General features: G+C 38.6%; 1 protein-coding gene, 1 long non-coding RNA gene and 8 other non-coding genes across 10 annotated transcripts; 4 read left to right on the top strand and 6 right to left on the bottom strand.

Annotated features, from left to right (window-relative positions):
- Positions 1 to 117: 117 nt before the first annotated feature.
- Positions 118 to 236, bottom strand: LOC112565462. Its single transcript, XR_003099411.1, has one exon. It is a non-coding gene; the product is annotated as a 5S ribosomal RNA (ribosomal RNA).
- Positions 237 to 740: 504 nt separating this feature from the next.
- On the top strand, positions 741 to 933 carry LOC112565469. The gene has a single exon (XR_003099418.1). It is a non-coding gene; the product is annotated as a U2 spliceosomal RNA (small nuclear RNA).
- A 1,324-nt stretch (positions 934 to 2,257) lies between these two features.
- Positions 2,258 to 2,376, bottom strand: LOC112565463. The gene has a single exon (XR_003099412.1). It is a non-coding gene; the product is annotated as a 5S ribosomal RNA (ribosomal RNA).
- A 583-nt stretch (positions 2,377 to 2,959) lies between these two features.
- LOC112565468 lies at positions 2,960 to 3,152 on the top strand. Its single transcript, XR_003099417.1, has one exon. It is a non-coding gene; the product is annotated as a U2 spliceosomal RNA (small nuclear RNA).
- A 1,308-nt stretch (positions 3,153 to 4,460) lies between these two features.
- On the bottom strand, positions 4,461 to 4,577 carry LOC112565464. The gene has a single exon (XR_003099413.1). It is a non-coding gene; the product is annotated as a 5S ribosomal RNA (ribosomal RNA).
- A 627-nt stretch (positions 4,578 to 5,204) lies between these two features.
- On the bottom strand, positions 5,205 to 5,323 carry LOC112565471. The gene has a single exon (XR_003099420.1). It is a non-coding gene; the product is annotated as a 5S ribosomal RNA (ribosomal RNA).
- A 284-nt stretch (positions 5,324 to 5,607) lies between these two features.
- On the bottom strand, positions 5,608 to 8,724 carry LOC112563628. The gene is made up of 2 exons (XR_003099086.1): positions 7,213 to 8,724; positions 5,608 to 6,299 (listed from the first exon to the last, which is right to left on the bottom strand). It is a non-coding gene; the product is annotated as an uncharacterized LOC112563628 (long non-coding RNA).
- LOC112565467 lies at positions 5,901 to 6,093 on the top strand. Its single transcript, XR_003099416.1, has one exon. It is a non-coding gene; the product is annotated as a U2 spliceosomal RNA (small nuclear RNA).
- Positions 6,369 to 6,487, bottom strand: LOC112565461. Its single transcript, XR_003099410.1, has one exon. It is a non-coding gene; the product is annotated as a 5S ribosomal RNA (ribosomal RNA).
- Positions 8,725 to 12,056: 3,332 nt separating the features above from the next.
- LOC112564676 (vesicular, overexpressed in cancer, prosurvival protein 1-like) lies at positions 12,057 to 16,742 on the top strand. The gene is made up of 5 exons (XM_025239658.1): positions 12,057 to 12,130; positions 12,363 to 12,391; positions 12,716 to 12,793; positions 13,098 to 13,230; positions 13,681 to 16,742. The coding sequence occupies exons 1-5, from the start codon at positions 12,077 to 12,079 to the stop codon at positions 13,843 to 13,845; spliced, it is 459 nt and encodes a 152-aa protein (XP_025095443.1). The 5' UTR covers positions 12,057 to 12,076; the 3' UTR covers positions 13,846 to 16,742.
- The last annotated feature ends 1,770 nt before the right edge of the window (positions 16,743 to 18,512 follow it).

Genomic DNA, 18,512 nt, shown 5'->3' with positions numbered 1-18,512 from the left:
AGGAAGAGAATAAGAAAACGGTTTGCCTACAACACCCGAAAAAAGCTTGGAAATGAAAACATGTTCACGACACTTGACAAGAAAACTATGAAATGAAAGAAAGAAAAGCAAAAGGTTTGTCTACAGCACCCGGTGTTCCCAGGCGGTCACCCATCCAAGTACTAACCAGGCCCGACGTTGCTTAACTTCGGTGATCGGACGAGAACCGGTGTGTTCAACGTGGTATGGCCGTAGGCAGAGAACGATTTATTAGAAAGCTTTATAAAACAACCGCACTCTCACTGACAGATACTATAGCGAAGAATCAGGATTTCACGTGCACTTAGACAACCCCCAGAGCTTAAGATACTGATCAGGGTGATGTGAGCCGGTACGACTGACGTAGTCGACAACAACTTCGCCAGACACCCCGCACTTTGTCACGAATATACCTATATCCGTCCATAGTTGTTGGAAAGCTAGTGAGGGACTCACTCGAGTTGTTTCCCTTGCGCACACTCGGAGAAGATAGCTACCGTTTTAACCCCTGAGCGTTGCTCCGCTATTTCTTAGTGACAACGTAGCTGTAGAAATACGGTAAATCTTTGAAAATAATATTTGCAGTCAGAATTTCATGCAAATTCTTAAAAGCGTGGCGATTTTTTACATTGAAAGCTACTTAAATGGCATGCTTATTTGCAGAACCCGAATATGACGGAAAGCCAGACGATACTGTCATGAATGTCTGGCACATTCTTGTTATCGCTTCTCGGCCTTTTGGCTAAGATCAAAGTGTAGTATCTGTTCTTATCAGCTTAATATCTGATACGTCCTCCATTGGGGGACTTCGATATTAAACTGATTTTTGAAACATGACGGAGTGTTAGGGGCTTGCTCCACCTCTGTCACGGGTCGGCCTGGTATTGCAGTACCTCCAGGATCGGCCCACTCTCCTCCTGGAGAGTAATCATAATCAATGTCAAACTATGAACCTCTTTGGTGAACGATGCAGGGTGACGACTGCTAACTAGCCTGTCACCACCCATACAGTGAGGCTTGACTTCCTTCCACAGAGAAAAAGTTGATTTCTTGATGATCAACTTCGGCACTATATACACTGTAACAACAGGAACTGGCAACTGATATTCCGTAAATCTAAACATCTGCAATGTTCTTCCACACTTACAAATTCTCTTCAATCACAAACAAAACACAGCTGAAGTCTCCACTTCGGGACAGACGTTATACTACTCTAAATGACGCTGTCTGTGGGCACGAGCGACCTCAACTTTCCTGGGCCACACACATGCTCCAATCAAATACCAATAAAAACGGAACAACTCACAACAAAACAAAGCATAAACTCTTCAAATATTTCATGGCATCTGCCAGGCCCATTAGTACGTGGCTAGTACGCCAGGCCCAAACACTCAACGGCGCAGCAGACTGCGCCTACAACCACAAACATTACGCATTAATTATCCATATATTTTAAAGAAAAGAAAAGGAAAAAGTCAGCATACAAACATCCTCAGATGCACAAAAATACGAATACTACACCTTTCTAGGAAAACGTACCCTCCACTCCTCCTCTGCACTTAGTGTGTCGGCACTCGCCGTGTTTCTCTGCATGGAAAGTGAAGCGCTGACCGGCAACAGTCTATCCCCTTTTCTAAAATAGATAAATAAATAAGTAAATAAATAAATAAATAATAAAAACTCTGTTAGACATTCAGCAGGTGGGCTCAGCCACCATCGATGATCACACGAGTTGTTAGCCTATGACGTATAAAGAATATATCGTGTAAAAAAATATTTGGAGAGAAGCACAATAGAGGCTGAACAGTGGTATGGTCATTTTAAGACAGTACTTGAAGCTAGCGAGATAGAGAACCCATCCATTCCAAACACACTACAAGAAGATGCGAACTTGGATTAACCTGTAACTAAAATTGAGGTTGTACAAGCCTAAAAGTCATATATTTAATATAAAAAAACACACACACACACACACACACACACACAAAACCAAAAACCAAACCAAAAAACTAAAATATGGTTTATGACAATAATTATGCTTACATACAAATCGTAATGGAGGCCCGCGATAGGAGATTCTTGTGGTACGGTGTGCAGCCTACACTTACGGCTCTCGGCCCTCGCGTAGGACCAAACAGCCGGGCACCGCGTACTGCTGCTAAGGCCGCCTCTGAAAAATATACAGAAAACTATGAATAGATGAAATCAGTAGAAATCAACGGAAGAAAAGCAAAATGTTTGTCTACAACACCCGGTGTTCCCAGGCGGTCACCCATCCAAGTACTAACCGGGCCCGACGTTGCTTAACTTCGGTGATCGGACGAGAACCGGTGTGTTCAACGTGGTATGGCCGTAGGCGAGGAAAGCAGCATTGCAAAGCTTTATATAAAACAGCCGCACACTCACTGACAGAGACTATAGCAGCGAAGGATCAGAATTTACAAGTATACAGGAGACAACCCCCACAGCTTAAGATGCTGATCAAGGTTAGGTGAGCCAGTACGACCAACGTAGTCGACAGCAACTTCGCCAGACACCTGCTCTACCCCCCGACCAACACGTACGACGACGTAAGCTCAATGGAGACGGCAACCGGCGCACTTTGTCACGAACTAATACTATCGCTATATCCGTTCATAGTATGTTGCAAAGCTAGCGAGGGACTCACTCACTCACTCGTGTTGTTTCCCTTGTGTCGCTCGGAGAAGACAGCTGCAGTTTTAACCCCTGAACGTTGCTCCGCTATTTCATAGTGACAACGTAGCTGCAGAAATACGGTAAATCTTTGAAGATAGTATTTGCAGTCAGAATTTCATGCAATTTCTTAAAAGCATGGCGACTTTCTACATTGAAAGCTGCTTAAATGGCATGCTAGTTTGCCAAACCCGAATGTGACGGAAAGCCAGACGATACTGTCATGAATGTCTGGCACATTCTGGTTATCGCTTCTCGGCCTTTTGGCTAAGATCAAAGTGTAGTATCTGTTCTTATCAGCTTAATATCTGATACGTCCTCCATTGGGGGACTTCGATATTAAACTGATTTTTGAAACATGACGGAGTGTTAGGGGCTTGCTCCACCTCTGTCACGGGTCGGCCTGGTATTGCAGTACCTCCAGGATCGGCCCACTCTCCTCCTGGAGAGTAATCATAATCAATGTCAAACTATGAACCTCTTTGGTGAACGATGCAGGGTGACGACTGCTAACTAGCCTGTCACCACCCATACAGTGAGGCTTGACTTCCTTCCACAGAGAAAAAGTTGATTTCTTGATGATCAACTTCGGCACTATATACACTGTAACAACAGGAACTGGCAACTGATATTCCGTAAATCTATACATCTGCAATGTTCTTCCACACTTACAAATTCTCTTCAATCACAAACAAAACACAGCTGAAGCCTCCACTTCGGGACAGACGTTATACTACTCTAAATGACGCTGTCTGTGGGCACGAGCGACCTCAACTTTCCTGGGCCACACACATGCTCCAATCAAATACCAATAAAAACGGAACAACTCACAACAAAACAAAGCATAAACTCTTCAAATATTTCATGGCATCTGCCAGGCCCATTAGTACGTGGCTAGTACGCCAGGCCCAAACACTCAACGGCGCAGCAGACTGCGCCTATAACCACAAACATTACGCATTAATTATCCATATATTTTAAAGAAAAAGAAAAGGAAAAAGTCAGCATACAAACATCCTCAGATGCACAAAAATACGAATACTACACCTTTCTAGGAAAACGTACCCTCCACTCCTCCTCTGCACGTAGTGTGTCGGCACTCGCCGTGTTTCTCTGCATGGAAAGTGAAGTGCTGACCGGCAACAGTCTATCCCCTTTTCTAAAATAGATAAATAAATAAATAATAAAAACTCTGTTAGACATTCAGCAGGTGGGCTCAGCCACCATCGATGATCACACGAGTTGTTAGCCTATGACGTATAAAGAATATATCGTGTAAAAAAAAAAATGTTTGGAGAGAAGCACAATAGAGGCTGAACAGTGGTATGGTCATTTTAAGACAGTACTTGAAGCTAGCGAGATAGAGAACCCATCCATTCCAAACACACTACAAGAAGATGCGAACTTGGATTAACCTGTAACTAAAATTGAGGTTGTACAAGCCTAAAAGTCATATATTTAATAAAAAAAAAAAAACAACAAAAAACACACACACACAAAACCAAAAACCAAACCAAAAAACTAAAATATGGTTTATGACAATAATTATGCTTACATACAGATCGTAATGGAGGCCGCGATAGGAGATTCTTGTGGTACGGTATGCAGCCTACACTTACGGCTCTCGGCCCTCGCATAGGACAAACAGCAGGGCACCGCGTACTGCTGCTAAGGCCGCCTCTGAAAAATAGACAGAAACTATGAATAGATGAAATCAGTAGAAATCAACGGAAGAAAAGCAAAAGGTTTGCCTACAGCACCCGTGTTCCCAGGCGTCACCCATCCAAGTACTAACCGGGCCCGACGTTGCTTAACTTCGGTGATCGGACGAGAACCGGTGTGTTCAACGTGGTATGGCCGTAGGCGAGGAAAGCAGCATTACAAAGCTTTATAAAACAGCCGCACACTCACTGACAGAGACTAAATATAATCATAAATTAAACGACACGCCCAACCTACAGTGCAAAATAATTTAAGTTCCCCCCACTCTCTCTCTCTCACACAGAAATATACACCTGGTAGTGGCTGGTAGCGTATTTAGATTATTCTGGTGTGCCTTTCGCTCAATAAAAGTCCACGTGTTCTCCATCGATGCGGGTCAAATCTGGCAACATTTTGGAAATATTGATCGAAATTGTCCAATATATTTTGTCTACTTTTATTGCTTTAAATAGACCAAGAAATAGATAGCACTATCACAAATTCACTTGAAATGAAAAAAAAAAGCACAACCCCCCCCCCCTTTAAACTTTTTTTTTCTTTACCGCCACATAAGAGTTGAGAAACTCTGTTAGTCCTATATGGGACTAAATATTACAGAAAGGAGGAAGATAATAAGAAAACGGTTTGCCTACAGCACCCGAAAAATGATTGGAAATGAAGATGGGGGGTAAGGTGTAAAAGTTCACGACACTTCACAAGAAAACTATGCAATGAATGAAAAAAAAAAATGAAAAAATTAAAAAAAAAAAAATAAGAAAAAGCAAAAGGTTTGCCTACAGCACCCGGTGTTCCCAGGCGGTCACCCATCCAAGTACTAACCGGGCCCGACGTTGCTTAACTTCGGTGATCGGACGAGAACCGGTGTGTTCAACGTGGTATGGCCGTAGGCGAGGAAAGCAGCATTACAAAGCTTTATAAAACAGCCGCACACTCACTGACAGAGACTATAGCAGCGAAGGATCAGAATTTACAAGTATACAGGAGACAACCGCCACAGCTTAAGATGCTGATCAAGGTTAGGTGAGCCAGTACGACCAACGTAGTCGACAGCAACTTCGCCAGACACCTGCTCTACCCCCCGACCAACACGTACGATGACGTAAGCTCAATGGAGACGGCAACCGGCGCACTTTGTCACGAACTAATACTATCGCTATATCCATTCATAGTTTGTTGCAAAGCTAGCGAGGGACTCACTCACTCGTGTTGTTTCCCTTGTGTCGCTCGGAGAAGACAGCTGCAGTTTTAACCCCTGAACGTTGCTCCGCTATTTCATAGTGACAACGTAGCTGCAGAAATACGGTAAATCTTTGAAGATAGTATTTGCAGTCAGAATTTCATGCAATTTCTTAAAAGCATGGCGACTTTCTACATTGAAAGCTGCTTAAATGGCATGCTAGTTTGCCAAACCCGAATGTGACGGAAAGCCAGACGATACTGTCATGAATGTCTGGCACATTCTGGTTATCGCTTCTCGGCCTTTTGGCTAAGATCAAAGTGTAGTATCTGTTCTTATCAGCTTAATATCTGATACGTCCTCCATTGGGGGACTTCGATATTAAACTGATTTTTGAAACATGACGGAGTGTTAGGGGCTTGCTCCACCTCTGTCACGGGTCGGCCTGGTATTGCAGTACCTCCAGGATCGGCCCACTCTCCTCCTGGAGAGTAATCATAATCAATGTCAAACTATGAACCTCTTTGGTGAACGATGCAGGGTGACGACTGCTAACTAGCCTGCTAACTAGTAATGGAGGCCCGCGATAGGAGATTCTTGTGGTACGGTGTGCAGCCTACACTTACGGCTCTCGGCCCTCGCGTAGGACCAAACAGCAGGGCACCGCGTACTGCTGCTAAGGCCGCCTCTGAAAAATAGACAGAAAACTATGAATAGATGAAATCAGTAGAAATCAACGGAAGAAAAGCAAAAGGTTTGCCTACAGCACCCGGTGTTCCCAGGCGGTCACCCATCCAAGTACTAACCGGGCCCGACGTTGCTTAACTTCGGTGATCGGACGAGAACCGGTGTGTTCAACGTGGTATGGCCGTAGGCGAATAAAGCAGCATTACAAAGCTTTATAAAAACAGTCGCACACTCACTGACTGAAATTGATCAGAATTTCAAATGCACCAAGTATACACTTGACAACCCTCGAAGTTTAAGATGCTGATCAAGATTAGGTGAGCCTGTGCGACCAACTTAGTCGACAACAACTTCGCCAGACACCTGCTCTACCCCAACCAACACGTACGATGACGTACGTTCAATGAAGACAGCGACACGCGCACTTTGTCAGCTGCATTGGATGGGAATTTTTCCTGTATCGCTATACAATTTATTTTAAACGTATATAATGCATTCTATATTTATATTATTCCATTCTATAAGTAGAGTAATGCATTTTAGCTATACATTACATTCTACACTTATGGAATGCGTTCTATAGCTAAAGAGAAAAAACTGGGTAAAAACCAAAGAATTTCATTTATTGTACATTCAGAAGTTGGTCTCCAATTCATTTTATATATACAATTCCATTCGGTAGCTATATGATGCTCTACGTGTGCCTACAGAACTTTACGTACACCAACTATACACGAGACATCCCCACACAGCCAACATATACAGTATGTCACTTGCACAAAATTTAAAGATCAATAGCACAACAAATAAAATATCACAAAGAGAAGACAGTAGTTTTCCATAATTTTGAAAGAACTAAAGGAAAAGACAGCATACAAAAACCCCGAGATGCTCAAAAAATACGAATACTACACCTTTCTAGGAAGACGCAGCCGCCACCCTGTCTCATCACTCGCCGTGTCTCAGCGTGGGAAGTAGGGCACTGGCCGATGGTATTGTTGCCCGTGAAAGGAAAGGTAGGAGTACACGTTGCTGACTTACACAAGCGGTCAGTTTTCCCTAATTGCTACCCTGGCCCCGAGGTAAAGCGGAGTTCACAGGCAATAAAACGAGCAATAAAATGTCTTTGAAAGCGGAGTACTTGGTGTTGGCTTTTAGAAAGTTGAAGTGAAACAGTTTCCAACTGAACATACTGTCAGGGTTAGGACATGACTTAACATTTTCCAGATTCAGAGTGTAAGAAACAAAGTATACATAGCAACTGGAAAATAAAGTAATAATACTACAGTGAACACTAGCTTACATACACGTCGCACTCAAAACTTGGGTGGAATGCACACATAGACCTTACATGTAAGCACGGAGTACAAGCCGAATATTGATATCTTGCTTATGAGGAAAGGAAAATAAGTATTGAATTGAATTATTTATTTGATCGGTTGACGACCCTTTCAAAGCTTGTCATGGTATTGTCGCGACACGTACCTCGTATAGTGTCTCGTTCACACTCTTCCGAACACACCAGCGGGGTCAGACAATTGCGCGTTCTTTCTCTCCAATAAAACAATGATTTGCCTGATGTATGAGTCTGTGTTTACTAATCAAAACACACAGTCGCTAACACAATGGCTCTTCTTTTCTACTAACACATTGACGAAGTGCACTGCACTCCTTACACACTATTAAAACAGACTGTAATGTTCTTCTAACACAGTCACAAAAATCCACTGTCTCTACTACACACTATTAAAGCTCACTGTCTTAGCAATGGCTCGCTACTGCGAATGATGCGTCCACACCAATCTCCGTATCCCTTCTCCTTCCTAAAGTACACTGTCTCGGCAGTGACTTCTCACTTTAAAGAAAAAAAAACAAAAAACAACCAAACAACACAATACCTCCTTCCCACAAGTATAAACATCCAATTTCACCTCCTTAATTGCTCTTTCCCCCAATCTCGCATCGCTGACTCATCTCTCCCTTTCCAGTCACTCGATCTCTCTTTGTTTTCTTTAACATCTAAAAGACACGCATTCAGGAAACGTCCATCATTCACACCCTTTCTCCCTCGCACGTACTCAGTCCTATGTACTCTGACTAGGTCCCTGACAGGTATACATTTCGTCCTAGGCAGTAGAGTGTAAATGTTGCCTATTTTTTGAAAAAGACTTTCAAGAAAATGAAGGAAACTTTAGCTGCAGTTGAGATTCTGCAGTGAAAGGTGAACCAGCTGGATATATCAACTTGTTTGCATTATATACGCTTGTACATTTTTTTAGGAGGCTTGTTGTATATATGTTAATATGAAAGGCTGAACCCACCCTTAGTGGTTCATTGGAAAATAAAATGGTTAATATTTATATTTATTGTGTTGTGCATGCAAGTGAATGATGCAAGAATAGTGTGGTTGCTAGTGTGAAAAATGAATTCTAATAAAGTTTCTGCACATAAAGAGCAACCCAAAAGTGAACAGCTAATGTTAGTCTAGTAACTCTAGTTCCAACTTGTCAACTAAAGTACAGCTTTTTACAGAGCACATACATGCTTGATAGCCTTAAGCGCTACAGGAAGTAAAGGTTTGGGAAGAGGGATGATGGGGACCTAATACCAAAAAAAACATGGGCTGACATTGCTCAAACCTGGGGTGTCCTTGGAATCTTGGCAGTGCATGCTTGGGCCAGGATTGGCCCAATATTATATACTTTGGACCAAGCTATAGGTGTTACATTTTCACTTATGGACTGCCAAGATTTGGCCAGACTTATGCCAATCTTGGGCCAGTTTTCACCAATATTGTAATCAAGGAAATACGAACATTGGAGCCAATGAAGCAGACAGCAAACATAGATGTTGGGCCAATCTTAGTGTGATTGCTTGGTATATACAGTGATACCTCGCTTCTCGAACATAATTCGTTCCGGGAGGACGGCCGAGAACCAAATTGTTCGAGAACCGAAGCAATGAAACCCATAGGAAATAATGGAAACTGGTTTAATTCGTTCCAAGCCCCAGAAAATGCCTATTTACTGGCCTAATTTGTATATAATATGTAGAAAAACATGAGTCTCAACAAGAAATAAGAAATAAAAGTGTATTTATTAAAACAAAAAAACCAAAAAAATAAAATGTACTGTACAGTACAGTACAGTAAATTGTGTTTCATTTACTGTACCTGTACCAAACTTTATAGCAGGAGGGAATGAATGTGGAGGGAGGAGGGAAGGGGGATGGTTATTGTTTTGAAGGGGAGTCCTCTTCAATAAAAACAGAGGGTAACTGCTCTTCGGGTGTTTCTGTTCTTTGTATCTTTTTCTGAGGAGAATCAGAATCTTGCTCTGCAGTTGCTTGTCTGATTTCTTTACGGAAGAATTTGTCAATTGTTTGCTGTTTTTTTCTCCTTTGCAAAATTTTGCGGAACGTGGACATAACATTGTCATTAAAAATGTTAACTGCTCTATTTGCTACCACTTTATCAGGGTGATGTTGTTCAACAAAATTTGCGATTTCTGCCCATTTTGCATACATTTCATGACTCTCTCCACAAAAACGTGACTCTCTCTCTCTGCACTCACACTGATGACGCAAGCAAGGCGCGCTGGGCCGAATGAACGCCATTCGGCTCAACTCGGCTCATCTCGGACGTTCGGATGTTCAAGTTCCAAATATTTGTTCGGATTCCAAGACAAAATTTTCTCGAATTTCCTGGTCGAATACCGATTTGGTCGAAAGTCAAGGCGTTCGAGAACCGAGGTATCACTGTATATATTTTCCCTGTAACATGTTCATGATAATCTGTTTGAATGGGCCCACAAAGGCCTAATAAAATAAACCATTCATATTTACACATGATACATTTAACTCAAAGGTCTGTTATCACCTGGCTTTTATTTTGCCCATTTTTATAAAAAGTAAAACTACTTCCTCAGCAGTTTTCTAGTCCTCCAGTAAAACCTCTGTTCTAATGACATTAAATAAGCAACAGCTAGGCTGGAATTATTCATTTTTTATCAGGTTTCCTCAATCCAAACTGTTTTTATGGCAAAGAAGTCATTTGATGTGCACACCATGAGTAAATAGTTTGTGTAGCAACCAAATAACAGTGAATATTGCCTCTAGCAATGATTATGTGCAATGACCAAGAAAGGATCTGGTTGTTGAAAGATACAGACATGAAAGAGTGTTACAAACTATAGGAATTTTTACGGTAGAAATGTGTTTAGTTTAGTTTATTCCTTGTTGCTTCTTTGAGGAGCATAGGGCCCCAACAACACCATGCCAGCGGACCTGGTTTTGGGGTGCCCCCTTCAGTTGGGCACAGGTGGTTCCGATGTCTTTTGCCTCGCTCTCGACTGTTCCTTTCCAAGTCTGCTTTGGTCTCCCAACTCTCTTCTTTCCCTAAGGGTTCCAGTCAAGTTCCTGCTTGGCAATGATGTCAGCTGGTTTGTACAGAGTGTGTCCTATCCAGCCCCATTTGCACGTTTTGATGTCTTGACTAGTGGCATTCTGGTTAGTTCTTTTCCACAGGCTGCTGTTGGAGATCTTTTCAGGCCATCTTATTCCCACAATATGACGTAGCCATCGGAGTACAAATGTGTGACCTAACCATATTTGCACTGAGGGATTTGGCAGTATTAAATATAACATTTTTTAAAAACACACTTTTATTTAAAATGTACTAAAAAGAGTAAACTAATTTTTTCGTAGGTCTCAGGACTGTCTTTAATACATATAATTTAAAGTATAAAGGTGCACTCTTTGAAATTGGAACACTCTAGGGCCCCTCACACATCTCATATTTTAAAATGTCTAGTCTTCATGAATTTCGTTATTGATTTTTTTCACTTTATTTTATAAATTTATACCCTTCTTTAATTCAATATGCACTATATACAAATTATGAATATTAAATTTTTAAAATGATGACACTAAATCTGCTTTTGTTTCTAAAATGAACGTAAACAAAATCTTTTAATTGGCAGTTTCAAGGAGGGAGATGGAATCTTCAAATAATGTGTACTTGTATCGCTAAGGATCACTACCGACATAAATTGTCATCATTCTAATTCTCAATATAACCTTTATCATGAGAACGTCATTTTCAGAAATGTGAAAATCTGTTTGGCAGTCCAAGGAACTAATTATTGCATGCAAAAGTGGAATCAAGTCTGCACAATAACATATGTCTTAACATTTTACTTTCTGCAGAACATTAAATTTAAAAATAATTATTCTAGTATTTGTGGACTGCTGAAAATAATTTAATGTTGCATTGTCACTGGAAATAAGTAACTGGTGAAAATTTCATAAAAATGTATACGTCGATTCCTATTAAGACCATATACATGCACTTGGAAAGGGTAAAAGAAGATAAAAGGGAAATAAGGAAAGAAACATGCGCTCGGGATGAAATCTAAAAAAAAACCAGCCCGTACAATCCTGAATGCATTGGGTGGCAAATAATGCTCTCTCATCGTACGAGAGAAAAGAACCATGTCATCATTATCGTATGATCGATATGTCGCGTCCAATCAAAATGACCAGGGTTGCTATTCTAGCAAATGAATTTAAGAGACGTTAACTTATTTGCCAACGATAATGACACTTCACTAGAAAGTTTTTATTCATAAAAAATCAAAGCATGTATAGGCTAAAAGCACAAAATACACCATATGATAATCTCATGAAAAATATTTAGTAGACAAATTCACTTTTGCTAACATATTACTTTTAAAGGAGGGGAGAGTACACGTTAATATATGTCGGTCATAGGTCATAAAAATGGCTGCCAAAACATTGTCGATGGTAGCAATCACAGTCTTTGTTGTCGATTTTGTAAGTTTCTTCCCCAAAAATTGAATCTATGGAATTTAATGATAAAGTGTTTGACACTGTTTTAAACTTATCGCTTAAATTAAATGTATATATTATTGTATATTAGTTTCCGGTGAATTTCAATGAAACTGAGCTACTTCGGAGCTTGATCGCGTGCTGTACGAAGAACGATAACGTTTCCATTCTCTAAAAATATTTTAATATTCATTGATAGATTTAGTTTCTTTTTCAGGTACAAGGATACTACTGTGATAGTGACAAGTGAGTTGTTGTATACTACTATTCAGCGTCATTGTGGTTTTCTAATGCTCCTTAATTTAGTAAATGATTTTGTGAATAACATACATAAAATCACGATGTCTGCCCAACTTCAAGAACCATCTTTTTTTTTCATGTATAAACATTAAACAAATGAAATGTTACTTTGTTGATGGATGGATCAAATAACAGAAGAAAGAAAATATACAAATCAAAATAATTGTAAAGATTTCTGAAGTATACCGGTGCATTCGGCTACCGGTATTGTAATTAAGCTTTGTATTGAAGACAGAAAATTGATTAATACAGTGCCTTAAAAATGTGCAGATGTTCTGATGAAGAGTATTGTTGTGGTTACAACTTGTGTTGTAAATCATATAAAGTTTGGGATCTCTGGTATTTCTGGTAAGTCTTGAAATATGTCGGATAACCATTATTATAGAAAAACTATAATCACATTTTGTACATTTTAATGTAACGTGTATTCTTTCAGAAGACATTATATAAATTATATGATGACAGTAATAATGGCTAATTTCTCCATTTTTCCTGAAGAGAAGGCCTTATGTATACTTACTATATTTTTATTATTGTTTGTTGTGTAACACAGTGAAGTATGATGTAATGTGTGAATTAAAAAAAATGATTGCAAATGACCAAAAAACCCCTACTGAAACAATTGTTGTTTTTTTGTCATAATTTTTTGCAGGTGTGGACTGCTGTTCTTTGTGTTTCTATTATCAGTGTGTGTCATGCTTTGTCGCATAAGGGCACGAAGTTCTCTTCTTGTTGGTGGCTACAATTATGCCCCACTCAGTCAGGACCATGCATGTGTTCATACAGTATGTATTATTTCAATAACTGTATAATTCTGTTGTTATGATTTACATCTAAGGAACATTTTAGATACTTAAAAATATATTTTTACAGTAAGATGATGCTCCAAGTAAGGCAATTTTTTCAGTGTACTTTATCATTTTGACCAGACTTTTTAATTGTTCAAAAATAAGTATTGTTGCTTCACAGAACAGCAGCTTGGGAAGGTTACTGGTGTAGCTTTCAAGAAATTAAAAATAATGAAACTATAACACTGGTTTTTGAATAAAGCAGGCTGAATTAAGTAGAAGCCAATAATACAGTACCCTTGTGAAATATTTCTCTACTGCACAGACTGTCTTATTCATGTGTCACTTTCATAATATTAGATAGCAACATTTATAAAATATAATTGAAGGTACAATCTCAGTCCTGATTGACATATTAAAGTTTGCATAATTTCTCTGAAATGACAGTGTGCAACAGGACCAGTTTTGATGTCCCATGGTGCATCGCGCTCATCAGGCCTTCACGCTAATCCTCCTCCCTACTGCCAGCCATCAGCTTCTCAGAATAAAGCGACGGTGCCGCCACCTGCATATTCCGAAATTACAGCACAAAAGGAGCTTCATGGCCATTGAATTTGTTTTGGACCAGCGTACTTAGTCGTATAAAAAAAGTAATATTGACACCTTTGCAAGAAGTGTTTGATCAAAATACAGTGATTGTATATTTGCCCGAATCTTTCCGAAGGGTTTCATCCCATGCCTTGGAGGTGGTTCTTATTTATATGATCTCTGTTCAGTGGAAGATGTTACTCTTTGTGCTGCCTGCAGATGTTAAAGGTTCAGCATAGGTTGCACAATTTCTGGCCATTATACATGCAGTCTACATGTGACTGCCTGAGAATATGTTTCAAAAGTTGTTTGCTTGCATAATTCATTGGCACAGTTGGTTCCAAAGAAACAAAGCTCTTCTTGCTTGTTACTAAATGTTGAAGCTGCTTATAGGTGTAAAGCAACATAAAGCAGAATCAAAAGAGAACTGCAAAATACAGATTTTTGTCATAAGTTAAAAAAACCTTGGTCACTAAAGTGGATGTACAGTAGAAAATTATGATTTAATGGATGTAGTAGGTATTTTCTGTTTTTCATTTAAAAGGAATTATTCCTCAGCAGCTGAAAATACATCATAAACGCTAAAGTAGTGGAATTGACAATGAGAACTTTAGATGTAACATCTCTATTAATTTGTAAAGCATTAGGTCCTTTAGGATTGTGGGGGTTAATTAATGAACATAAATGCAGGTACATCTACCCAGTTGATAAAAAAAGTTCACTGTATTTTTCTCATGTTTTTTAATTTAATTTTATGGTTTTGGGCAAATTAAGCTGGTTTATGTGCTTTATAGAGAAATAAGTGTAAAAAAAAAAAAAGACTATTCTGTCTATGCAGAAAGGCTTCAAAATGACATTCAGACTAAGGTGTACATCTAGACTATATTTTTCTGACCTGGCATTTATAGAGATAACTGAAGATCCCAAATTTTAATGTTGTGATATATATTTCTTTATACATTTATCATTGCACATATTTAGATTTATAGTGGCTCATTGAAATAAAAAACTTTGTCTTCTGTGGCTTATTAAAAAGATAAATCTAAGTACAGTGTACTCTGTTTTAAAAGCACATTATAAGTATAGTTTGTTTATTGTTAATTGAAGTGTTTACGCTGGTTTATATTTGATACATGAAGCTTTGCATGAAAATTTTGGCTGTCGGCACATTAATCTTTGGTCTAAATAATTGTGCATATGATGCACAGTAATGTTAACTGCTAAGTGGCATGCATAGTCAATTTGTGATTTGATGCATTTTTTTCAGAGCTTAATTCCTTTTTATTTCTTTGCCCTCCTTCTTTATCATCATGAATATCGTCTGGAGCAGATATCACGGAACCATTTGATTAAAAGGGATATCGGAAATTATTATTCTTGGCTTGCAAAGCTAATATTTTTTTAACTTTTTTTTTTTAAACAACAGCTGAATATTGGTGATGAAGTCTGTCAAGGAAACAGCCAGTGAGAAAGCTTTGAATCTAGTGCTTATGAAGAATTGTCATTTATAAGTGATGTGATTAGCTCTAAGGTTTTGGTTGTCTTTTGAGCTTCAAATGACAATGTAGATGTTTGCAAATTTTTTGTGCAAACAGAACAGAGATATTTTTCATACTTGGGGGTTTTGTTGCAATGAACTAAACCCAATCATTATACATCATTTTCCTAAGGTTATTCTGAACACTATGTGCATAAGATTCATTTGTATGGTTCCAACTTCATACCTTTACCTTTGATTCATCTCCTAATATGCTGGATTATTTACTATATAGTAAGAGTAAAACCATTTAATGTACTTAATGCTGTAAACATTAATGTTTTTTTTTTTTCCATGAATATTTTTAGAAACAAGCATAAGTGGTGTGGTGCTTGTACTAGTAATAATGCTTAGGCCTATGTCGAGAGTAGAATCTCAATTGTACAATGCCATAAAACACAGTCCCCTGTATCATTAATGGGGTATAGAAGTGTGACTTGTAAGCTCTATTCTTTAATCCTCTTAAGCTCTTTTAGACAAGGAAAAAAAAGGAAAAATTAATCATGTGATTTCTTCTCCTTAAATGTTCCTTAAAGAGCACAAATCTGTGTGGCTGTATTTATGAGTATGTAGCTGCATGTTTGAGAGCACACACTTTATTTATTTTACAAATAAAGCTCCTCTTTTTTTGAAATACTTAAATTGCTTTCTTTGTCTGGATTTCAGAAACTTTATGTAATCATCCTAAAATGTATGACTATCACAAATTAGAAACCTGGTCAGTGACACAAATTACTTCTACTGTTTCAAATATGCATAAATCTGAAATTTGGATTAACAACACTTTTTCAATCTAATCTTTTTGTTTAATTTTTTTTTTTAAGATTTCAGGAACTACTGTATGTTTTATTTTTAACGTGTTGATCTGTTCATTGTTTAACTTCAAATTTTTATTCAAATGGGTACATGCTATCGATTTTTAAGGATATCATGGAGAAATCAGGTGTGTGCATGTGTAAGAGAGGGAGATAGAGCAATGGGTATTTGCACCTGTCATTCCCTTGGAGTAATATGCTCCTGGATTCTTCACAGTTTGATATACAGATTTACTAATAAAGTGATTTTTTTCTTTTGGTGCGGATTTATTATGTCATAGGTTTGGATTCATCTCCTTAAATATGTTTAAACATTTTATTGCAGAATGGTCACAAATTACTATTTAAATAGATTTATTCTTCTACACTAAGAATGTGATTTTGCCATTCATTATTTTGAGGTTTTCCTTCAGTAATTGTTAATTACCAAGTACCATAATTATTTACTCCATTTGTAAATTAACATATGTCATCTATCATAATGAAGAAATTGCTGGTGAGGTATATTGTAAAAGCTTCTATTTTCCATGTGAAATGTTGAGAAAATAAAATTTACAGGAATGAAGAAACTTGTGTTTTGTTACCTTCATGCTATGATAGAACAATAAAATAAGATAGTAAATATTTAATAAGTAAACCTGTAAATTTAAATTCTATTTACTCTATTATTCCTTTTACTAATTTAAAAGCAAAAATCAAGAAATATAAAGAGGTGACCATACCCTATATAGTTTAAGGGTTTGTCTTCCAGGAGAAAAATCTGAAGCAGTTTCCTTGGTCCCTTAATCTCAAATGCATATTTTTTTTTTTTTTAAATGATAGAAAGCTGTCTTACAACCATAAAGTAAGATGAGAATGATGAAATAGAACACACCATACTTGTAAGCAAAACCTAACCATTGCTGATGATGCAGTCCCAATAAAAATTACTAGTGCTCATGCAATCTGGAACTTTTATGTAGGTAGATTTTCGTATGTAATGTTCTCCAAGATGTGTCACAGTGTGGGTGACGGGCACCCTTAAGTGATAGTTGCAGTCAAAAGCATGCCTAAGAACTCACCTAGTTGATCCAGCAACTCGCCTGCCTTGACAAACTGGATCATTCTCTTTTCTATGCTGCATCTTATACATGTCACCACCCTTCTTGTCTATGATTTCTTAAAGCCAAAAGTGGACAAAATCCCACTGACTGCATGTAATGTTTTTTTTTATCATATTGCAACAGTTGATGATCTGTTCAACTGTTTCTGTAGTCTGAAATAAAACTGTATTTTCTGTTCATAATTATTCTGAGCATCACTACTTAGAGGGATAATTAAGCTGGTGGTTTAATAGTTTTCAGCATTTAGTTGGGGTTTAGACATTGATAATATTGTGAGGCCTGGTAACTTGTTTTAATGTTTCTCCTGGTGCATTATGCAGAGTTTTACTTTTGAGGGACAGGGTCTCACACACACTGAGTCTGAGCGGCCAAGAAGTGGAAATGTGTATGGCCATCAGTCTGCTGGAAATGGGGCACAGCAGATTATGGTCCATCCAACTCTTTCTGGAAAGTTGCACTCTGTTCATGTTTGGATGTTTTTAACGCTGCACTAAAGATGATGTGGCCTTTGTCCATCGTCTCGTAAAGCACTATCAGTAAGTTGTTGTTAATCCAGGACTTGACCGATCTGGTTGAAAACTTTCTCATTCATTCCTCCCTTGACTGGTTTTGGTTGCTGGGGAGAGCACATGGATAGACATGGCAGAAGACCATGCCAGACCCGCCACTCAGCCCTGTCCATCCATCTTGAGCTGGTCCTGCATGTAAGGGAAGTCCTGCACCACTCCATTATCGCTTCTTTCTCAGCAAATCATGGCAGCGACTTATACAATGAGATGCAATCATTCTCGTGCCAAATGTCCAAAACAGTCCATGCAACTTTTGACCGGTCTCACAACCTGACACACACACACACCACGAACATGTACATGTGAGGGCACACACAGACGTACACAAGGACAGGTTTGGCAATCAGCAGCAGATTCGATGAACAAATGAGGCAACAACTTTCGTATGTATTAATTATTATGTTTGTATGTGTGTAGGAATTGTGAGCCAAAGAAAAATCTATGTCTTGGACAATGCTTTCTACAGACAATAAAGTTTGATTGGATTTGCTACCAGAATGTAAAATCGCAACACTTCGCCTCAAAATATCACATCGGCTATATATATATATCACAGGCGGAAAAAACCCAGCAACAAAATCTGACAACCGGAAAATTTCTGCTTAAATAACTCAAAAGCACATTTATCTAGCACGCGAAAACAAATTATTGTCTTAATCAAGTGAGT

Source organism: Pomacea canaliculata, linkage group LG5 (genome assembly GCF_003073045.1).
Source record: "Pomacea canaliculata isolate SZHN2017 linkage group LG5, ASM307304v1, whole genome shotgun sequence".
NCBI classification, from domain to species: Eukaryota; Metazoa; Mollusca; class Gastropoda; order Architaenioglossa; family Ampullariidae; genus Pomacea; species Pomacea canaliculata.
This window is presented reverse-complemented; position numbering and strand designations above follow the sequence as displayed.